General features: G+C 40.6%; 1 protein-coding gene across 1 annotated transcript in view; it reads left to right on the top strand.

Annotated features, from left to right (window-relative positions):
• The first annotated feature begins 5,954 nt into the window (after nt 1-5,954).
• Nucleotides 5,955-23,653, top strand: part of col27a1b (collagen, type XXVII, alpha 1b) — a 68,372-nt gene continuing 50,673 nt past the window's right edge. Inside the window, exons 1-5 of the mRNA XM_030417956.1 lie at nt 5,955-6,624; nt 8,064-8,128; nt 13,085-14,409; nt 17,867-17,920; nt 22,443-22,496. Coding sequence (XP_030273816.1) covers nt 6,572-6,624; nt 8,064-8,128; nt 13,085-14,409; nt 17,867-17,920; nt 22,443-22,496 — 1,551 coding nt within the window. The 5' untranslated portion in view covers nt 5,955-6,571. The remainder of the gene's footprint in view (nt 6,625-8,063; nt 8,129-13,084; nt 14,410-17,866; nt 17,921-22,442; nt 22,497-23,653) is intronic.

Below are 23,653 nucleotides of genomic sequence, written 5' to 3'. Positions count from 1 at the left end.
ACTCTGCGCTGGTTTCCTGAGCTTCAGCTGCAGTTTCTGCGGTCTGTGGTCTTTTTAGACAAGCAAACATTTAAACAATTAAATGCAAATATAACATTATAAAAACAAAAAAGAATTTTGATTTATAAGATAATGCACTTTGCCGTTGCACTACCTCTGTATCAGACAGAGGGCAAGATCTGCATTTTTAGGGTCATAGGTCAGATAATTGGTCAGGATTTTTTAAGAAAAGAAAATAACTTGAGGAATAGATATTTAATAAGAACACAACTGCTGTTTTGTTGATATTGTCTTTCTATTAGCTGTTATGATGATATCCACAACCAGCAGTCCATTTAGTTTTTAAATCGGTGAAAACAAAGAGAAGCTGCACATTTTAGAACCTGGAGCGAGTAAATCGTTGTTATTGTATTTGTTATTTTGTGCTTCAAAATAAACAGCTGACTTGCAAAATTTGCTGCCAATTAATTTCCTTCTATCTTTAATCGACTAGTGTTTCAGCTATGATTTATTTGTTCATTCGAGCTCATGGGTTTGTCAGTTGAGATCAGTAACTTATGCAACCATTAAACCCATTCAAAACATTCCCCTAATTAAAGGGTATGGTTCCGTCCTGAGGCAGCAACATATTACAAACAAAGAAAAACAATTATATCACTCTAATTTGGACTTACTCAACAAGAGAGAATAAAACTCTTATCTACATTTCCTGTTGTAATGTATGGAATGGGTAAACACAGCACCGGGGCATGAGCTTATTGGATCCAGCTGTGCCTGGACAGAGGTTGATGCTTTCAGCTGGCCCCAATTCCCCAAGACATGGGAGTGGAACAAAAGACCCTGTGTTTATCAGACAAGAGCTTCAATCACTAGAGCATGACATGAAAGGATACGTGTGCTATTTTCAAAGTTAAGGCCTGTTATAAAAATAGAAAAGCAAGAAGTTTCGTTAAATGATAATAATCCTCTCAGTTGAAAAAAAAAAACTGTTTTTAAAACCTAAATCTTACAGCCACAGTCAGTGGAATAAATCACCACAATCCCCGGGGTGTGCACAGCCAACTGTTGCTCATAAATTATGTGACTTCTCCTTTAACTAAAGATGATTCACATACATATGGTATAGCGACGCTCGTTACATTGACACCATCCGTCTGTAGGAAAATCCCCCAATTTCCGGCAGACACTGAACTTCTAATATCCATTGTAATGTCAGCGTATACAGGCCAGCTGACTTCCATTACCCACCACTGGTCTGAAGTAAAAACAGTCTCAGCGCCTATCCGCACCTGTCAATGGTTAAAGATAGGGTCCAGAATGGCAGTCACATGTGATGAGTGGAAGAAAATCAACTCATAAAACACTCAGAAGAACTTGCCTCCGGATCTGTCTTAAAAAAAATTTAATTTCTCTTTCCACCGCTGCTCTTTCATGGTTTCCATGAAGATTTTGGCCTCTACTAAGTGGAGGAAAGTCTTTGCCCGGATTGTAAGGAGACTCTTCTTGAACTGCTGTCAGGTAGAAAATCAGTGGTAAAACTTCAGCGCTCCTGCCCTCAGGCACAACATCCCACAGGCCAACATGAAAAGGCCTCTTAAAGTACTTTGTGTCAAGGACCACCAGCTAATATATCAGACCACAAACCCCGGCTAGCCCAAGGAACCATATGTGGAACAACTTTACATAACAATTACATAAGTCTCTGTTAGATGGAAATGGATGGACGCTGACAGCAGTTACAGACCACGTTTCCTCAATCATTATGTATTCCATTAAAGGTCTGGTGATATTCTATAAAAGCCCAAGTGTCTATACGTAGCTTATTCCACTGAGACATGTGCAGCCCCACATAGCGCACCACTAAGCCACGCCTTTGCAGGTAGAATGTTTCTTAATTACCATGAATATATACTTAAATATAAAAAAAGGCAGCTATTTTATAAATGTAGGTAGATTTTTTAAATTAAGGCATACAGTACATGACTTTCTTGTAAAAGGCTTTCCATCATCAGTATGGATCCACAGGCTTGTCAACCAATAAGAAAAACACAGTCTTTCTCCAGTGTTATAATTAAAGCAGAAATAGACAACTTTTCCTACCTTGGAATGTTTCCCTGTGGTATTTTGCTACTATTAGCAATATGGAACAGCCTGGCTTGTCAAAGCAAAAACAACTAAGAATCCCAAGAAATGAATGCCGATCTTAGTGCTATGAAAAGAGTAGAGTAAAAGACTCACTTGTCTTAATAAGTAGGCAGGTTTAGTTACTTACCGATCTAATACAAAGAATGTTGGTTTTGAACCATCTCTAGTCCTTGTTGTAAGGAGGAAGCACACATCAGAGGGGGAGTGCTGTAATTCATCCTTCATTATTGCTTGGAAAAATACAGGCGGACAGCAGTGGCGAACCCAATCGCAAAGTGAAAGCGAGGTTTATAGGGAACCAATATACACACAGTGTCATTTTTCTTGCCATTAAACTGTCAGTTTAAATTAAAAGGATTCAGAAAAATTAAAGAAGTAATTCAACATCTGGGTAAATGTGCTTTTAAGATTTTTTTCCTGAGAGTTTGCTGAAAAGATCATTACTGCTCTCATGTTGGGTGGTATGAAACCATAACCAGTAGCTGGTTACCTGAGCTTATAGCAAAGACTGAGAGCAGGGGGAAACAGCTAGCTCGGCTCTGTTCAGGATTAACAAAATCCACCTACCAAAAGCTTTAAAGCTCACAATTAGCATTCTACATCTCATTAGATATAATCCATACAAAAATGTAAGTGTTAAAACATCATTTTTTGCATTAATTAGTGGGCTACCATGTTTTCCTTCGTACAGAGCCAGGCTAGCCGTTTCCCCTTTTCCAGTGTTTATGTTAAGCTAAGCTAACCAACTGCTGGCTGTAACGTCATATCTACCGTAAAGTAAATGAAAGTGGTATCAATATTTTCAACTGAGTTAGCAAAAAATACATAAAAAATAGACTACATATTTCTCAAAATGTCAAACTATTCCTTTAAACTTTCCCTCTATTCACTTGTCCCCCGCTGGCATGCCTACAAGAATACAGTCCCCCTGGCCACAATTCGAGAGCTGCTTCCATAGACCGCTGCAATAACCATTACAAACTCCATGAAACACTACACCGCAGATTGGAGATCTTCCTCTGCTCTCCTCCGCAGGCCGTGAGGACATTGCCCTGCTTGTCTGTTAACTAAAAACTCGTGGTAACAAAAGCTCACATCCGACGTACCTCAGACAGGTACATGGGAAGTGCTCTTTCAAGGTGGTGAGCTCCCTTCCTTCCTGGCCCTGAGAGGACGAGCTGTGAGGGGGCTCTGTCTGAGGAGGAGGGATCCAGTTGCAGGCAGCTGAATCGGTGCTCTGTTGGGTCTCCCCTGGACACTGTCATAACGTGTTTGCTGAAGGCGGGTCAATGAGGACTTTCTTTGGCAGAGGAATTTCACAGCACACGACAGCACGCACACACACATGCACACACTGGAACCAGTACAGCCCTGCAGCCCAGACCTCTGCTGCTCTAGTGAGAACGGAAGTGGATCTTGGTGAAGCAGGAGGTGAAGGAAGGCTGTCACAAAAAAGCTGGTCTATTGGTTCAAGTTTGGAGTTGATGACATGAACTGGTCAGTGTGTCCTCGCAGAAATACATCCATCACATTGCGCCGTAGTTTGCTGGAGCTAGAGTCCAACAGAGCAGTTGTGAAGCACTAACAGTAGGAGTGTTTACACTGCAAATGTTCATCTGTCAAACAGATTACACTCTGGAAGTTACACCAGCCCTCTCGAAAGAAATTAAATACATTTCAGAAAGAGACAGTTTATTTGTGAGGTGATTACACAGAGGTTCGTTATTGGGATTGGGCTTAAACAATCATCAAATAATTATACAGTACAAGTGTACAAATGCTGTGGAAACCACGATCATGTCCTGTGTTTTGATTTCCAACAATTTCCGGTTTTTCTGACCTGAAATGCTGTTTTTATTGGAGTGTAACTGATAACACGATTTGCTGTTATTAGTGTAAGATGGATATACGAGAATTACACTCATGGTGCAAATAAGTAAGTAAAAAGGCCCACTTATGCGCTTGTTGTGCTGCTTTCAAACCTACCGCATGGTCTTCATTAGCAGCTAGTTTCCTTAGTTGTTATGGCACTGTAAGGTTTTGAGCAACTCTCGGAACCAAACCACACTGTAATGTGCAGACAAGAGTGAGCTTCACTGGAAATCTATCAATATTAACACATCACACAACTCTGCTCTTGTACACCGTGCTTTATTCATAAGACATTATAGCTGAAGGCTAAAATTGGGTGAATAAAACATGGTGTACTGGAGAAGTGGTTTAAATTTCAATGCATCTCTATTTATTCCTGTAAGGCAATTGTTATGTGTTGGCATGTTTCAGTTTTGAAAGGCTGAGAAAAATCAAGTTCCACTTTATTCACTGCAGACATTTTTAAGTGAAGAAAGGAAGAAAAGCACACGTGTATCCAGAGATGTGGACTCTAGCTGACTTCACGACTTGACTTCACTTGAAACATGATGACTGGAATGACTCGTCTGTATTCATTTTATATTCTCAGTGTTTTGTTTTTTATTTTTTAGTCTGGCTGTTGCCTGTTTCAATTGGGGAGGAAATATCTTTTTTTGATTGGAGAACAAATGAAGAGATAAATAAGCTTTTAAAAAGTTTTTGTTTCAAGTCACCATCATAGATAAATTGAAAATTAGCTGATATTATAGTTATATAGTAGAGTATAGACTTGCCTTAGCTAAGGACTTGACACAACTAGTTACTCGTCTTGCCCTGGAAAGAAACATGTTTTGGGACTTGTTTGAGACTTGAAACAAATCACTTGAGTCACATTTCTGACTGTGAAAAATACCATTAACATCCATGCCTCTGTGCTTTTCAGTTGTCATGACAGTGAGTCAGCATGCACAATACCAGGAAACTGAAATGAAGCTTAATGGATTTCAACCAACAGGCCTATAGAATGGTGCAGTTTGTAGTCCTAAAACCTGGAAATCAACTGTTGCATGTTCAGCTCCCTCATCTCAAAGTCTGTGAGGTTTTTGAATTTGATTTTTTTTTTTTTAATACATGTCTGAAAAAATTTATGTGGTTACCACCGGCTTAAGATATTTGCATGATTTGTTCTATGACATAAAATATATCATGTAATGTCCCACAATTGAATTAGAGAAGCGCTTTTGTGTCTTAAAAACGGCGGTTGCTAACGAGTGGCTAAACGAAAAACGACAATCATTAAACTGATGCCAATGCTAATTTCCAGGTTCATACTTTTATTTGGGGATAAATGGTCATTACTTAATGGGCAGGATGTAGCCAATCAGATGCAGAGTAGAGTGGGTCATGCTGAGCAAGGTAGTGTGATCTAAAATAACGCCTTTAGCAGTATATCTGCTTACTAACTGGAGTGTATATATAGATATATATATATACGCCTGTTAGATAGTGACAAACACAAGAGACAAACATAAGTTACAGAAGTAAAGGCTCGACTCCAGATGACGTGTTTCAGGCAGTTTTCTGTCAGACAGAGTAACTCCCTTTGTCGTGGACTGGCTTTTTCACTCTTCACTCTCACCTTCTCAACTTTTACATGCACTAAAATGCTACAAAACACAATAAAGGCAAGGTTAAAAAAAAAACGACCTGTTTGAATAAATCATGCAAATTATTAATGACAGTTTTCTAAATTCTTGCCTCAGCCCTGAAAAAAACACTCCAAACTGTCCATAACGTGCAGCCCCACTGGCTGACAGACACGACTCATTCACGGGTGTGTTCATTCATTCATTTAAACGACAACCGGGAACACACCCAAGGAATATACAAATGACACAAATCCGAGGGGACTGACTGTTACTCCCCCAGAAAGACACACCTTCCTCAGCAGAAGGAGCTGGCTGCAGAGGCTGTGCTTACAAGTCCGCTTCTCTCGATGTCAGCTGAGGGCGACAGAGGGAGGTGTTCCCCCTTCCCGGTTCTCAAGATTTTCCTCACTCCACAATAAACTTTCATTTTGGAAAGTCGGCACACACACTCACACTCACACACATACACACACTCACACTCACACACACATACACACATATACACACTCACACTCACACACATACACAACGGAGTTCCTCATCTTGTCCTGCAGCGGCTCCCCGGGAAAGGAAAAGCCGGACTGTTGACTTGACGTTCATTGTACTTGTACAAAACGCGCGAAAAGGAGGAAGGCGATACATCGGAAGCGCACAGGTGGAGCTCTGCGGAGCGTCTTTTTTTTTTTTTTTTTTTTTTTTAATTTGGTGTCATCTTCTGGAAGGAGACTACCGGGACAAGAGGAGACGGGACAATGACAGAAAGCAGCCCGCTCACTGCCGGCTAACGCTGTTTGAAGTGTTGTTGTTTTGTTTATTGTGCTTCCTGGCACGTTCACTCCTCAGGGACCACCTGGAATGGAAAAACTTTATCACGTACCTCGTCTGGACTGTAGTAAAAACTCCCAAGAAAGAATGAAGTAACCGCTATGGAGCCGGACAATGCCCCGTACTCCAAACTCAAAACCACTGGAGTCGGGGGGTGAGTCGACACATTTTTTTTTAAAAAAAGTCCAACAAAAATCTTGTTTTTGTTGTTATCTGTGTGCTCGTCAGCATCCCCTGCGTCGTTATCCGACGCTGACATTATTTTTTTTCTCGAAGCATCGATTCCCAGTTGTAATATTGTTGCAGAAGTGGTGAAGTAGTGTCTGGGGGAAATGGCACACATTTTTTTAAGTTGATAAGAAGATGTGGGCGGTTATGCACTTCGAACAGGTGGTACAGTTTAATAGTTTGTGCAGGGAGGCTCATGGAAACGATTTGCTCCGCTCTTTACAGACAGTTCAGTGGGATCTTTGGTGTAGTTTTAGTGAAACTGTTCTCGGACTTGTGCCTCCGCAGCTTGTATCAGAATGAGCTGCCAAATGATCTGGGACTGATTTGAGGGAAATGTATGAGAGGAGGAGACAGTCCTCTTCTTTTTCCTCCTCCTCCTCCCTGCTGTGCATCTCACTCAGCTGGTTGGCCTGGCTGTCCCTTAAGGAGGGGAAATAAAAGTCAACATGTTGCATCATATAACTGCTGGACATATGGGAGACTCACTGCTCACAAGCTGCCCAGCCCCCCTCTTATTTTTTTTTATTCAGCTAACGTGAGTGTGAGAGCAGTTTATGGGAGGGAAAACCTTTTTTTTTTTTTTTAAAGCTTCAACCAGCAGTCAGTGTGTCAGCGGTTGACCAGTGGCTTTCTGGAAAAACCACAAATATAAAAGATTTCCTCTGACTTGCCCACTTCATGGCAACTTGTCACTGGGACTGGTTCACTTCAGACAGCGCTTACTGAGCATGCGTCCAGTTTCATCCAGTGAAGATGACTGTGCAGCTTGCAAGCTCCAAAAAATTTGTCCACACTAACCAGAGATATTCTAATACCCTTGGAGCCATATCATGTCTTTGTGTGACCAATCAACATTCCTACTTATTTATTGTTTTTAGAAATGAATGTTTCAGAAAAATCAGTGATGTAAGATTTGCTGATAAGGGATGATGAATGTTAGTTGTTGTTCATGTGAAAAGACTTGATCCCCCCCCGGAAACCTGCATCTTTCACTTTTCAGGTTTTTTTTCCTCGTCCTGTGAGAGCGCTCACCTGGCTCAGCTGAGCAGTAGCTTATCTTGTCAGGCAGCAAGATAAGACAAAGCTTGTTGACTCGAAAGGGATGTTGGACTCGCTGCTGTTCCCTTGCAGGAGTTGATGGCAATTAATGAGTGTTGAAGCACTGATTGATAACATAATCAGGCCCATCTGCTGGTTGCAGCTTCAAAGACGCAGAGATTATCTTTGTTTTTCATATCATCACATATTATTATGGCTCTAGTTGCCTTTTGATGTGACGTTATCATTGCATTTGATGAATTCTAAGAATGATGACCTGTATACACGACTATCAGTCTTAAGTTTTTCTCGTTTTCTCATTAGGAAAGTTCTGATTCTTTGGACTATACTCTGTTGCACCTGCTCTCTAAGGCTAACACAGGCACAAGGTAAGCAACATTTACACCAAGAATGTTTGAATGTTTTGGATTTCTTTAACACATTGAGCAGGCAGTATCGCAATTGTGCCTTACAACTAGTGTGGGAGAGAGGCAATTAAAAATGATTTATGGGAAGCTAGAGTAACACTTTCTCATACTTTACTGAGACTATTCACATCTGAGATTCGGTAGTATTATCATTATAAGATGCTGAAGAGCTATAGGCCACAAAATGGACAAAGGAAGTGAAAATAGTTGTAAGAACATTACTTTTCCATGGGCCCCTTGTTGTTCACATGTTTATCCAGGGATTATCTTCGACCGAAGTGATCAGCAACTACACTCATAGCTTGGTCAGCTGTGCCTCTGTCAGCATTGCCAAAAACTCTGATTCAGAGAGTTTACTCTTCCCTGGAAATTATATTAAACCTCGTTTCAGAATGCCACACTTCTCCTCCTTTTTCCCCTGAAGTGGATGCTGTGTTCTGACCACATGAACTGGATTAGTTGAAAACCAAAGACGCCCCTCAGAGCAAGGTTTTCTGTTCATGGAATTGTATTTTGTGTAAATTGAGCATAAGAGACAGCACACTCATGTTTTCAATCAAGTATCTTGGCAGTTTTGTGTAAAGTAGTCATTGTACAGTCCCCAAAATGGGAAAAAAAACATTCTCATTTACAAAATATGATAATTTTACTTTACTGCCTGTGTAGGAACATTTCTCTTGGACTTTGCTGTACGCACGTATGGCTGCCTCCATAGTAGTAATAACAACAAGAAAACAACCAATTTATAAAAAGAGCAGCAAAAATTATTGCAAATCACAACCACAACATGTACTTATTGAACATTACCCATATTTAACGTATTGCGCATATGGAACAACCAGTGATAAAAACGGCAATGAAGCTATTGCATAACCCCTTACAGCCTTAAATGAGCTTTAAAAACAGCTGAGTTTACATTACTGTGTATCGTCTTCCTGAAGGTGAGGACTCGGACTGGGTGTTGAGAATATGTGATGGTTAAGACCAGATGAACCCCAACTGCTCATGCTTATTGTGTTGGCTTTAGTAGTGAAACCTTTTACCAGTCTCTCACAATTCAGCTCTTAAGTCACTTCCATACCCCTCTCTGATAAAGGTTTCTAAGGAGATCTAACACCCTGTGACCCCTGACTCCCTAAGTCATCCCCGCTAAGTTAGAGTGCACTCTGCCTCATGTTGACTCACATTCAGATGTCTGATGTTGCTGCCAATCAAATCTGCCAGATCTCATGTAATCAAAGCTCTTCCAAGTTTCTAGATGCCTTTTGATAATGTACATGCTCAGTGATAACTGTTTCAGGCAATTACTGCCTGATATTTTCCTCTGATAATGGCTGCTGATTGCTTGGAGACAGATTTCTTTTTTTATCTGCGACGACGTGTTAATTTGCCATCTCTCATATTGCACTGAGAGTATAAGTGAGTGCACTGGAAAAACAGTGCTGCTGGTATTGAAATCCTCAGTCTGTTCTTGCATCATTTGTAAGGTAAATACTCTTTGTTGTCTGTTTGTTTCATGAGAAAATAACTTGCATTGAAAGAGGTGCATACGGAAAGTGACTGTGCAAACACAAGCTAATGTATTGCTTTTGTTTGAGTGGTGCTGAATACTCCTGCGTATTAAACGCCAAATCCAGGATTGGTGCACCGCACTGCACTCTTTCATCAGGGTTCTACCCAATCCACCACTGTGTCTCCATTTTGACCTCAGATACCAGAAAAAAGCTTAACTGTCCATGTGCACAGGCCTTGTACTCTTTTCACACAGTAACCATGGCTACACATGCATAGACTGCCTACACATTTTCTCTGATGGGTCAGGGCTTGGTCAAGGTCAACCACAGTGCAGCATCCCAGCAGCAGATTTTCGGGTTCGTTATGTCACTTTAGATGCAATGCCAGATGCTCTCCAGATGGTGGCTCACTTGTCAGTATGGGGAATCAAACCAGCAACCTTGTGGTTACCCTCAACTATATGCTCACTAATGTAAAGAATTTTGACTTTCCAATGCTCATTTCAAGACAAAAGATCATCAATTTAAATGTGCTTTGTAAAATGTTTACCTGGGATAACTTTTCCTTTGGTAATATCTGGCCAATACATTCATGATTCATGTGCTGAGTCACAGGCCAGCAATTCATTCCCTGTTTCTTGAGAACCCATGGGCCTTTCCCTTAACCAGCCCGATGGAAATTGAGAACCAGAACCATTCAGAACAGGTTCCATATTGTCTGATCCAATGAGGTCAAACTAATCTCTGAGGAGTCTTTGCAGAGAGGGAGAAATGATCCATTGGGGGGCTTAATTTTTATGATGAAAGATGACAACAGTGTTACGTCTGTAAAAATGATAATTTCAAATAAGGGTAACACCAGTAATATCCTGAAACACCTTTCTTGCCATGACACTCAGCATTCTCATTGAGCAGCACGTCTCTTACCAAGAGCAAATATCATATGTTATAACAACATTAGCACCATGCAGGCAGGATAAGCAGACAGACAGACAGACAGACAGACAGCTAGACAGGCTGTTGTTACAACTAGCTCTGAGGCCACAGTTAGCTCAACAAACATTGGACAGGGAATCATTAAGAAATGGACCTCCAGCAGAATGGAAAATGACATTTGATATCAATAAAATTAACCAGAGTGTTGCATATATTCTCTAAGTCTGCATCTATCTAGACTTGATGTTGGAAGGTTTTAGAACCCACTTCCTCTCCCGGCTAATTGGAAGGCAGATGCTCCACATGGACATGCAAATGGACTGGAAGTGGGAAAGGAGAGAGTGTCTGTGGTGGTTTGAGAAAGGCCCACTGTAGCCCCAAAAACCTCTCTGGATGCAGCTTTCTTAAAACACTGTCTCCATTTTTCTGTCAGTTTAATTACTTAGTGCTTACACTCTTCCTGGATTAACTAATTAAGTTTCAGTTTATTTTTGTTCTTCATGTGCACTAAAACATTTTAACTGTGAAGCAGGAAATGCATTAGTCTCTGCACTTGCATGCTTTCTGGTTTTAATCTTTTGCAGTTCTTTGTCTCCAGGATGTGTTATACTATATACACTATTTTTTCTTCCTCAGTGCGTCAGAAGGGCACAATTAGCCAGAGGCAGCCCGTCTACCCGCTTCGATTAAGATATGCAAGGAAAAGCCCTGAGAGTAGATCACGAATCACAAAATGAAAGAACAATTTTGATTTCCTCATAACATATTAACAATTCAAATGAGTACTGTATGGGAAATTCAGCTGAAGACAGCCTTTTTCTTTGTGTGGGTTTTTCACTCACTCTGACCTCCAGCTGCCTGCACATAGTGAGCAGGGTTTCCCTCCTCACATGTCGACTGTTTACAGTAGTTTCTCCTCTGCTGAGCTGCAATTCATCATTTAGCAGTTTATTTTAGTCTTGCCCACATTTATTTGCTATTAATGTGGGAGAACGATGAATATTTTAAGATCTATATGTAAGCTTTTAGTTTATGTACTGAAAGGATTGAGGTAGTGTGTTCAGAATATGCTGTTTGTTTAGGGATAATCAATTTTTCTTTAATTCCAACCTTGCTAAACCACACAAGTTCCTTTTGTTTGACATAACCGATGACTTGCACCATTTCCTAACAATAGACAATAGCATGATGGGAAAATTTCCAACCTGTTTTGATCTTCAAACCAAAAACAGATTTAAATTTCAAATAGTGCTGAATGTTATGATCGTGAAAGTAATATCCTTGATTTACCGTAACCTTGGTGTTTTTGTTTCAGCGGTTCTCTGTCTGGGGTTCGGGGCCACCACATTGAGTTTAGGGGCTGCAAAGGATAACATTTTTAGAGTTCAGAGATGATTTAGAGGGTAACAGCATGTCTTTTTTCAGCTTTTATGAAATACTAATTAGTGTCAATTCATTATCACAACCTAGGAAGTAAGATAGCTTTTATGTTATCCTGTGCCTGTTGTATTAATAGCCAACAGTAGGCAATGAGGTGCTATAAGTGTCATAAGCTGTAAGGCTAGATCAAAAATGCACATTTAGTGTAAAGAATACTCTTGAGAGTAAGGTTGTTTCCTCTTGCTACAGTGAAATGTAGATTCAATTAAACTCTTACACAAAGGCGTGGATCCAATTAGGAGCAATATACAGTACACACAACACTGTAATGTGTGAAAATTACCCACATTTTCCTCCCGTGAGATGCAAGTAGCAATTAAAACCTGCAGAAAAGACTGCAGTATGTTTTCACGAGCTTGGGCCCCTGTCAGAGCGATCATCTTTAATCAACATACGTAAAATGAGATGGCTTTTCGCTCTCTTCAGTAAGAAACCTCACCACTATGTCCTCTCCAGGGACTCGCTTAGCCTCCGTTTCCTGAGATCGCTCTAATTAAGACTGATGTAACCATTACATAATTTGCAGCAATCCTCAAAACTGGATGTTGATGTGCGGCCCAATCGGAAATTTTATGCAGCCATTTTAAATAGCTTTTGCCGCAGGATTTCCATTAGTCTAACTGTAAACAGCTTGGCAACACAATATAGCGGTCACATATATTACCTATATTACTTAGTTATGTTATTGTTTTTCCAGTTTATATGTGCACCACACATGGAGGCTGTTAATTAGGATCTCGAACAAATTAATTTGGTATTGTCTTTTAAATGGCTTATTAGGTGCCAATATAAAGTGCAATGTGTTATGCAATTACTTTTTCTATATCCCATGTTCTTGTGACACATATTGTAATGGATTTCCTTTTATGCCTGTCAGTAAATCCCAGTTGCAGTGTGTGCTTTTACCCAAGTGTTGAATTAAAGTTATAGGAAAATATGCCTTAAAAATCATGGTTATTTGAGTTCTTGTTCAATATCGCTAGATGTGAAGGAGTCACTGGCTTCCCTCTCTGTTTTTTTTCTTAAGATGTGGATGTTCTGCAGCAGCTCGGGCTTTCTGGGCGAAGGGCAGGTGGGTCCACAATATCAGGCGCTCGTTCCATCCCTAATGGTATCATCCCCTTCAAGTCTGGATTCATCCTCACCCCGAGGGCACGTATCCAGGTGCCTTTGCGCACTGTTATCCCTGCCACCTACAACTCCACCAATATCTCCCTGGTCCTCAGCCTGTCTGTTCATCGCATCAACAGTGCTTTTCTTTTCTCAGTTCTGTCCAAGAAAAGGAAAGTGCAGCTGGGAGTGCAGTTCGTACCAGGCAAGGTCCTGGTGCACGTGGGGCACAGGAGCTCTGTGAGTTTTGACTATGATGTCCACGATGGCCAGTGGCACAGTCTGGCCTTGGATATCCAAGGCCACCAGGTGTTCTTCCACACGTCCTGTGGACAGAAAAGTGTACATGCAGATTTGCATTCTAAAAGACAGGAGGCTCTGGACGCAGAGGGCTCATTCCTGCTGGGCAAAATGAACCACAACTCGGTACCGTTTGAAGGTGCCATCTGTCAGTTTGACATTTATCCCTCTGCTAAGGCAGCTCATAATTATTGTGATTACATTAAAAAACAATGCAGAGAATCCGACACGTATCGGCCCGTGTTTCCACCCCTGCTACCTCTATTTCCCATGGACCCAAACATTACTGTCACTCAAATAACTCCACTGTCATTGACGGAGATATCAGAAAAGGCCCAGAGACCTACTTTGGCCTTGACTGATGAAAGCTTCAGGACTACCATCCTTGTTCCAGTTGACCGCTTGCCAATGTTGGACAAAACATCTGTGTATCAGGCCGAGAGCGCTCCAAAACCTGATGCTGTGTCTGTTTCTCCACCTGTTCACCCAGGGTTGGAAAGTCCATTTGAATTTCCAACTCAGACTGCTACTACATCTCTTACCATCAGTGTAACACCACCAAACCCCAAACCAACCTCACACGACAGTGCCAGAAAGAACACAAACCAAGGAGATACTCATAATTCTCAGAAACCTTTTGTCAAAAGTATGGATTTACCTTCTTCCACCAGACCTTCCGAGATGAAGCCAAACCTCCACACCACAGCTGCTGTCACACAGGGGTTGCCTTCAAACGCCTACGTTCCCCATAAACAGCAGTTGAGCACAGTAGCTTCAAAGAAACCTGAGCCAAAAGTGACCAGTGTGCAGGATGTTAAACCCACCTCGCTTATTCCAGTCACTCCAGCTGCAACAGATGGCTTCCAAACATTTGACCTGGAACCGACCCAGTTCTCACTGCTGGCTGGACCACCTGGACTAAAGGGAGAACCAGGACCGCCGGTGCGTATATGAGTTCTAAACAAACATAACACACTGTTGCCCCTATAACCCATACATGCGTATAAGTATATTTTCACACCTGTGACCCACAGTAAATGCTCCTTTGTGCACAAACTGCAGAAATATTTTTTACCTTATAACTTTATAATGGTTTAGTGTTTCAGTATTTATTTTATGAATGGATATCTTATGAATTAGGGTATTTGAATTGTAATAGGTTGATATTTTAAGACTTGGATGTCACATTTCTATGCTGTTGGTTAATTTCCTAATGCACCTATGGATCACAACAATATTCAGGTCCAGATTGTTGTTTTAAAGTTGGTTTGCCTCTCTCTGATGTCCAGAGCTGCTGCTGGCGTGTCTCTTATTTGTTTGATTCATTGCCAAATTCACAAAACCATCACTGCCTCTCTGTAATGTTTGCTTATTTGACAATTGAAGGCTGCAGTCTTAATGATGGAGAATTGCTTCAGTGCTTAGTTTTGTTTGTATAAAATACTTGCATGTGGTACCGTGTCAAACTGTTGCTGATTAATGTATGATATCTTTTTTAGCAGCACTGGTAGAAATAGTCAGGTTCATAGCTGGCCTTTGCCTGTTCGTGTTTGCCTGAGCGAACAGGCTGGCAGCGAGGTGTCAGATTCCTTTGAGGTGGAGTGTGACTGCTCAGAGAACGGATGCTTTTAAAGTAGCGTCAAAGGTAAAACAAAAAAGATAACATTGTTTGTGCACAATTAACCATTTATAATATGAATATACATTTCTATACAAAATAAAAGACAGTGCTTTATCTCCGTTGTTGAGAGCTGTAGTATTTTTCTCATTTTAAGCGCCAGTGACTTTTTTGTTTTAGCCTTAACTATCCTAAAAAAGCTTGATCAAATGTATGGTTCTGTTAAAGTACTCAACTGTGCCTGTAGTAGGCCCAAAGTTTTGCAGACCTAATTAACAATTTCAATCTCATGACTAACATCAGTGTCAAGAACTGAAGAGTAACCAAGGTCATCTTAAGACTGTAGAGTGACTAGAGATGAACATAGTATTTCATATTGTTATTCTTTGACCAGTTTGACTGTAAACTGTACTCATGTTGACTATGTGGTCTTGTCAGGCACTGTTACCCTTTTCAACATAGAATGGTTACCCACATTTTCCATTGTAAAACAGCTTCTCTGTCTTGTATTAGGTCATGTTTGACAGAGAGGAATTTTTTAAGTAAAGCTTTCCTGCATTGGCAATAAGGGAGACCACAGCTCTGCATGCCCCTGAAGCCACTCAGACCATTTTTATGAGCGAGAAACAATCCAGAGGACTTTTCACCATGATATTGCTTGCAAATGTTTTTTTGTAGAAAGTCAAAACAGATTGCTGAGTCGGATGAAGAAGCAAAACTATTTTCAAGCTATTTTATAAATCTGAATGATTTTAGTGATGACTAGAAGCACGTGAGCTTGTTGAGTTTTTGATCCCTCTCCACTGGGATTAGGGTTGACGTTAGTGGGCCATGGACTGTTTAACAAGGCGTAACTTTCAACTGCTCACAAGAGCAGGAATGTCTTTGAAAGTAAATATGACAGAGCCTACCGCAGCATGTCAGCTCTGATAGATAACAAAAGTACTCATGAATTCTTCAACAAGCCTAAGCTCTGAAGAACGGAGGATCAAAATTGATGACTAGACAATCAAGTGAGGTCTTCAGTGGAGGACTAGGGACTGTTACAGTTCATTGTGTATCCACAGATACATTTCTTGATGACCTGCAAAGTCAGACATAGTTAATAAGTTCATACTGGAGGAGACTCTTTTAAAGTGTAACTCAACCAGTTTCACACATTGAAGTGTGTTTACGGTTCTTGGGGAGTACGACTGCATATGTGAAAAAGAAGTATAACGCCTTTTGTGGCTCCAAGGGAAGCTGCATGTAATCTGAAAAATTGCCTCGAGTGAGGATGGGTCAATATAGGCACCAGGTTCAGAAAAGGAAGAAGAAAACATGCATGGAATAAAAAAGACAATATCTCTGATTTTGCTGTAAAGATTTTGATCCTTTGTTTTGAAACTTTCTATAATGAGTTCAACATTGATATAGGAGTGTAATGCTAGACCGGTGGACCTTTTCAAAATCTGTGTCTTACGTTACCCACAATGCAACATAGCTACCGAGTGTCATCGCTGGAGGCAAATAATCAGAATACCTGCAGCTTCCTCTGGAGCCACAAAAGGCTTTATACTACTGTTTTCACATGTGCAGTAGTACTGCCCAAGACCTATAAACACACTTTAATGTGTAAAATTGGTCGAGCTATCCTTTAATTAGGCTTGAAGAAAGCCTCTCATGTTGGTACAGCAAACATCTTCATGACTGGTGCATCCAAAAATGTTTTTGTTTGGGAGAACGTTGCAGAAGTGCTATCACTGAGATTATACACCTTGTTGCTGAGTTCACAATTTAGATAATTTGATCCTTAATCTTGTTTGCTGCTGTCTACATAAAAAAAGGAAACACATCTGAGTTTTCAGAGATAAAAAGTGTGCATATGTTTTTCTTCCATATTCACAATAGTAATTACAAAACAATCTTAAATCAAAGTATGATTCACACCTATGTATATAAATCATCAACATGTATTGCTTTTAAACTGCATAAACTCTAGCACTCCCTTGACATCCACACTGGCAGTGATTGTAGCAGTGACTGCTTATCATGTGTGGACAGCCTGATGGTTACAGTCTGTAGAGTCTAAAGGCTGCTGAAAGCCCTCGACTGTAAGAGTATAATTATAGCTTTTGGTCCTGTCCGAGTCAGACAAAAGTGCACTATACATCTGACGTTAATACAGTAGCCCAATTTCAGCAGGAATGCCTCGAGCTGTTTTTAGGCCTATTACTTTTACCTCTTTCTTTAAACTTGTGGAGCCATGGGAAAATAAGTAACAAATCCTAACATGTCAAGCAAACTCAGGTTCCTCGGATTGACCCCTCATTAGATTTGACCTTTCAGAGCTTTGCTAATCCATGTATGAAATTGTTTTAAAGCTAGCTGATGCCCATAATTAATGTGATTGGCTGCAGTTGGAGCCAGTGCCGACCTCCCTGCCAGTACAATGAGTCAGACTTACAGTCCATGCACTGTAGTGGTTTTGGGCTGAAATCATATTGGCTGCAGAGGGACAGAGCTCCTCTAACAAGACTTATCATGCCTGCCAGTATCTTACTGGCTGAGTGCTCTGGAGCTCTCAGCTAACATCACTTAATTTGTAATGAGAAAAAACAAGTTAAAGCTGTATTTTCTGATTGAATATCACGCTTCAGTGACTTTTACATGATCGCTTGAAACTCTTGTGCTGTTCAAGACTGCTCAAAATGATCTTGAAATGACACAACAATTTCCTCTTTTGTATTTATAGACTTGCTTTATCTGTCTCTGACATCTTTTATGTTTTTTCCTTTTCAGGGCCCTCAAGGACTTCCAGGGTTACCAGGAAAGCCTGGAAAGAGGGGCCCAAGGGTCAGTGTCTTCCAACCAGTGACAATCTTTTTATATTTCTATTTTCTTTCTCACAGTTCTTCTTTTTTCCATTACCGTTTTCAGTCCGCCTTCCAAAACTTCTATATGTTTTTACACTGCATCTGAATGATGTTGTAATCGTGTCTGATGTACACTATAATGAGAGTACACAAACAGTGCAATGATATGGAAGACCTTTGAGCATTCTGATCGTGCATTCAGTGACATCTTTGGATTACGGAGCATTATTCAGCCAGACGTTAGTTTGCTTTGGCTCTGGGTTTGATCAAGCTGTGCTTCTCCGCTGCCAAGGTCCATTTGTAAAGCTGGAGAGCAAACAGCTATAAGCTGCAAATCTGTGGGTTGCCAATGTAAAATTAATTGAGCACATACGGTAAGTATTAGATGGACTTTAAAAAAAAAAGGTAACTTGTTTGACTGTGTATATATATTTACAGAATAAGCACTTTCCATCCCATACATAAACAGTAACACTACTTAAATTAAGCATAGATCCTTTGTTAACATCAGTGAATGCCTTATAGTGTATTGGATTGAGTCCACTGGTGCCATATCTCTCATTTCGGAGCTCAATGTCTACAACTGTGAGCTTGTGCTGGAACCACATGGACTGAGTGCAGATGTTATTTTAAGCTTGTGTTTTCATAAGAAATGTAAGAAGAGAGAAAACACTGGGAGATGATTTACCACAAGGGATGGTTTGTTATTTTGATTTATATCTAAGACCTTTAACTGATGGTTATGTATGTAGTTGCTGGCCTTTAAACTGCCCCTTCACCTCCTGTCATTTGAAAATGAATTTGGCACTGCAGTGAGTCCTAAGCTGAAATAAATATACCAGAACTTAAGGCAGTGAAAAAACCATTCCCCTTTTGGTTGCTCTTTTGCAGAGGGCCGCTGAAGAGCACTCCTGCAGTGTACTTGTGCTACTGAGGAGTGTGCATATGAGCTACCTGCCGCAGCCCGTGAGACTGTGCCCTGCGGTCAGGCCTCAGAGGGGTGGGCTGTATGGGAACCCAATCTCTTTAAACAAGGAAGAAAGAGGGCTTTGTCCCCATCTTATTAAAGGCATTTAAGACCCTGTCTGGAGCTCAGCGGCTCTATCCAGTGGTACACCAACCTCTATAGAGTTCATTCATCATCAGGCTCTTGAGACCCAACTGCAGGCCACACTGACCCAGAGCAAAAAAAAACGAACTGGAGGGTGCAGTTCAGGATTTTACTAATTGTTTTCTTGAACTAACAGTGAGTTTTCCTGGATAGTTCACGTGATTAGAAAGAAATACATCACAGCTACACACATGATCTACAGAAAGCTCTAACGTGGACGCTGGTCTTGGTAAAACTTGAACAAACTTTAGGAATAAAAGTGACATTAATTGTGACGGAAGATTTTATATGTTCTGTACTTATGCAGAGAGTATAGGAAGCGCATCTCCCATATTTAAACAGCTGTTTATAGTTCATGCCCATTTTATTAAATGTGATGTATTAAAACTTTGGATAAAGTTTTGTATGAAAGACATTTACTGTATAGACATTTTGCAATGTCTCTTCATTTTGTGAATTTATTAAGACTAAACAAAATTTATTGTATCATTTCGCCCCAATTTTCATCAGCATTTCAAATAACTCATGTAGAAACTTGTGTATGTCTAGATTAATCAAGTTTTGTTTAAAAATAAAAAAAAAAATACAGTAAAAGGACAGTATGATAAGTATGACAAGATTTGGTGAAATTAAAAAGGAAAAGGAAATTTAGGACATGTGCGATTAAGTCGTTCTTCTCAGGTTTGTCTGATTTGTATTGAGCAAATTTAATCCTTGGAAGGCCCTTATATTGTTTGACTTTGGCCTTTTAAGTCAGATATAGTCACAGTGCGACCTGTGTCGGTATCCTTAAACATCCCACCAGCTCACACTGGTTGGGATGAGAGCGCACCAATAAGGCTTTACCTCTCTGACAGTAAGGTGTCATGTCTGACCGGGCAGTCTCACTGCTGTGACCTCTAAGCAGCATCTCTCACACGTGAGAGCGTCCACGTTCCTCGACACAGCCACGAGCCCGGCTGATCACTAGAGTTCACCCGGCCCTGAGGGGTAGGCTTGAGAGTGGATCAAAGAGGGCTTTGTGCAGAGAAATGGACCTGCCAGTGTGCAGTCAGTATGTGACGCTTGGTGTCTGTGAAATTGAAAGCATTTGCATAATTCCTTAAAGAATGGTTCGTTGCCATTACAACATGAAAAAAGGAGTCAATGGAGACTCGAACAGTGGAAGCTCTGTTTTTGCCAGTGCAGAAAACTAAACTGATTTATGTATGTAAAATTTACATTAGTCTGAAATGAGTGACATGTGTGGACATGAGTGAGGAGTCTCTTAGAGGCTTGATTAGGCTTTTATTGGTCAGACTGACATTTTCAGCTATTGTTTGTACTGAGGCTAATGGAGAGCACGTCAAGAGAGTTGAAGTTAGGTGGCAGGGAGTTCACAGAAGATGCCAGCAGTCTGTTATTTTATAATCACTGCTGAATTCATCCTGAGCATTGACACTTATACTGCAAGTAAGCATATGTAAATCTCTAGATTTGCCATTAAATCTTAACAACTTTGCATGTAATGACATTTAATCCCGTGAAAATATTTACATGTACTCATTTACTGGATTCCCTTATGGATTCCTGATTAGTTTTTGTTGAGATAGCTGTAGCCTGAGAGTTAGCTGTAGCAACAGTCTGTGTGTGATCATCCTGAAAAAAAAGAAAGGAAAAAAAGAAAATTGATTGGCTGATAATCAAGAACAGTTGCTAGTTGCACTACTGGTCACGAGGTTTCTCTGCCAGATCAGGGATCTAAGGGAAGCAATTAGCACCTGTTAGCACCAAAGTTCTTGAATAAATAAAATGAAAATAAAAATAAAATAAATAAGAGTTATGATCCTTTAATATACATTATACTGAATAATCATCAGGCATAAAAACATAGTCTTTTCTTTCTGTTCAGTCCAGTAAAGGTGTTAGTGGGTCTGTTCAAAGTTAATGGCCAATAAAAACAGTAGTACTCCACCTGTCACACCTGTAAAAGTCATTGGCCCACATCGTAAACCTGGTCACAGCTCTGGCATACAGGTGCCCTTCATCTGTAGGCCTCTGGTGAGTGCGTGTGTGTGTGTGTTTTTGTGTATGTGCTGACCTGAGTTTACATTAGCCATCATGTGTATGTTTGTGTTGGTGGTCTCTAATTGGTTCTTTGTCAGGAACTCTTTTCAATAATTAAGCAAGGAGGTACTTCATTCCTCTTCTCACCCACGCAAAGATAGATGGACAAAGTGACTCATTCTCCCCATTATGCTTGTCTCCATCGGGATAACATCCGCCCACCTCATAATCAGCGCCGTGCCTCCTCACCTTGTGTACTGCAAGCTTGCAATTTGTAATGTTCTGTCCCGACCTCCCTTTTTTCAATGTCTCCTCCTCCCTTTGCTTCCTATCTGGAGATAATGACTTCCATACGTTTTAATATCGAGTGAGCGAAAGGGGGAATGCTGCGAATAGAGGAGGAGGAAATCTGTAGATGAGCTTCTGTTAAGTGTCTCCATATGCCCGGCAGTGAGCGCCTGCGAGGAGAGAGCTCTGGCCAGTTTGAGAGGAGGGGAGCTGCCTAGACTCCTCTCCACAGTCTGTTAATGGAGTGCAGATAAATAACAGACACGAGTTGGATCATCCAACTGTACACTTACACCTTTTGGCCTCCTCCGTCTGTTTAACTCAGAGTAATCCTATCCCTCACTCTCACCTCCAGCTCAGGGGAAAAGGTCTCACAGCCCATGGAAAGTCTGAACAAGTCAAAGAAGGGGCTGAAGATACAGTAGCTTCCTCTTCGGGCCATCTGAACATGTTTCAGTGCTTTCAGTTTTTGCTGGGGGAGATTTTCCGTGCTCAGCATTTTGACCCAAGTGCGCAGTTGAGCTGCTCACTTGGATGCCTCGGGAAGTTGTGGCTTCATTTTTCCAAACAATCCCTCTTTGCAACTCACTTGAATTTATAGTCTCTTGCACCCAAAAAAAAATTGGTTTTGTCTCCTCATTCTCTGCTCCTGTTTTGCCTGACTTGCAGGAGATAATCCATTTTGATAAAACATTTGGCACAGATGGTGTGATGGATGAGTGGCCTTCACTTTGTGGGACCCCAGAAACCAGTGGAAAAGTGTAGGGATGAGGAAAATCACATCCATATGTCATGACTTGGACAGGCAGGCAAGACAGGCAAGGAGACACAGTACGTCTCTCAGAGCACCTATACATAAACACGGACCTCTGGGCACCGCTGACCTGTCTCGTAACACAAACAGTGCAAAGGGAACAATGTGTGAGTACATCTGTGGAGACCTAACATATAGTACTCAACAACCCCCACTTCTCTGCTGTAATGGAGGCCTGTTCTTTGACCCTGATGATCACCTTTACTCGGTGTCGTCTTTAATCATGTGTGTCTCTGTTTTCAGGGTCCTCCCGGCCCACATGGAAACCCTGGTCGCCCTGGATCTCCTGGAGTGAAGGTACGGTGTCAGCACATTCTTTTATGTCAGATTTCTCTCAGAGTGAGAGTATCCTGGCCAGACTATAATGATTTTTTAATTTTGTTAGGTTTTAAAAGCACAATCCATGATTCCACATACCACCAGCCAAATAAATGTTATACATAGACCAACAGAAGAAGGCAACTATATTTCCATATATCAATATCTTTTTAAGTCATAAAAAAATCCCATGGAAAAAACCTACCAACTGCGGTTGACAGTATTCACGAACAAATACACAATACTTCTGTTTCAGCTATTTTGTTATTTAAACTACAGTGTCAGCTGTTTTAGAAAATTACTTCAACAACAAAACTGTTTATTTCTGACCTGTTTTTAAGGATTAATGTCTTCAGCTGAGAACCAAAGACTGAGTAGGAAGTCTGAAATTATCGAGAGACTGAATACCACACTGTTTGTATTTGGTCTTTTTATTGGATTTGTTCAGTAAGAAAATTACAGAATAACAGCTGCCTTTTCTGATTCCAAAGTGGTTTGTTTAGATCAAGAACCCAACACTGAGTCAGGACTCTGAGGCATTATGTTTTTGGTTGGTCTGTCCATAGATCTGTACACCGTGAGGCAGTATTTCTAGTTAAAGTGAAACTCTCACCAAAATGCAACCTAGGCTTTTTTTGTGAATGTATATGAGTCAAACCTTCATGTAAATGCATAATTACGACGAAAGAGGCACTTTCAAGATTTACCGTATTTTAATTTTCTCACTGTAAACTCATTGTAAATGGGAGTGCTTGGGGCGAATTAGTGATAGCTTCAAAATCTCTATTTTCAAAACACTAAGAAGGCTTGAAACAACATGAAACTTTGCTCGTAGTATCACCAGGGTCTCTACACATGAACACGAGCATTACAAACATTGTTGGTGTACACAGAGTTGACTTTTTTTACATTTCAAGTGTGTATAGGAAGCTCCTACAAAACTTTTACAAAAAAGCTGTACTAAGAAATTTAAGATTTCTATCTGTTGAAATGTTCGAGGGCTTTTTATTTAAAGTGTTATTAAAGTGAATTTGTATAAACAGAGGTGAGAGGGCATCAGAACTGAGCTTCGTACTGAAATATTGTCACGTGTAATGTAGAAGGCATAACCTGCACCAAATTGTTACGTGTTCTCA

The sequence above is a fragment of the Sparus aurata genome, chromosome 5, assembly GCF_900880675.1.
Source record: "Sparus aurata chromosome 5, fSpaAur1.1, whole genome shotgun sequence".
Classification (NCBI taxonomy): domain Eukaryota; kingdom Metazoa; phylum Chordata; class Actinopteri; order Spariformes; family Sparidae; genus Sparus; species Sparus aurata.
The sequence above is the reverse complement of the archived record's forward strand: the minus strand, read 5'-3'. Positions and strand labels throughout refer to the sequence as shown.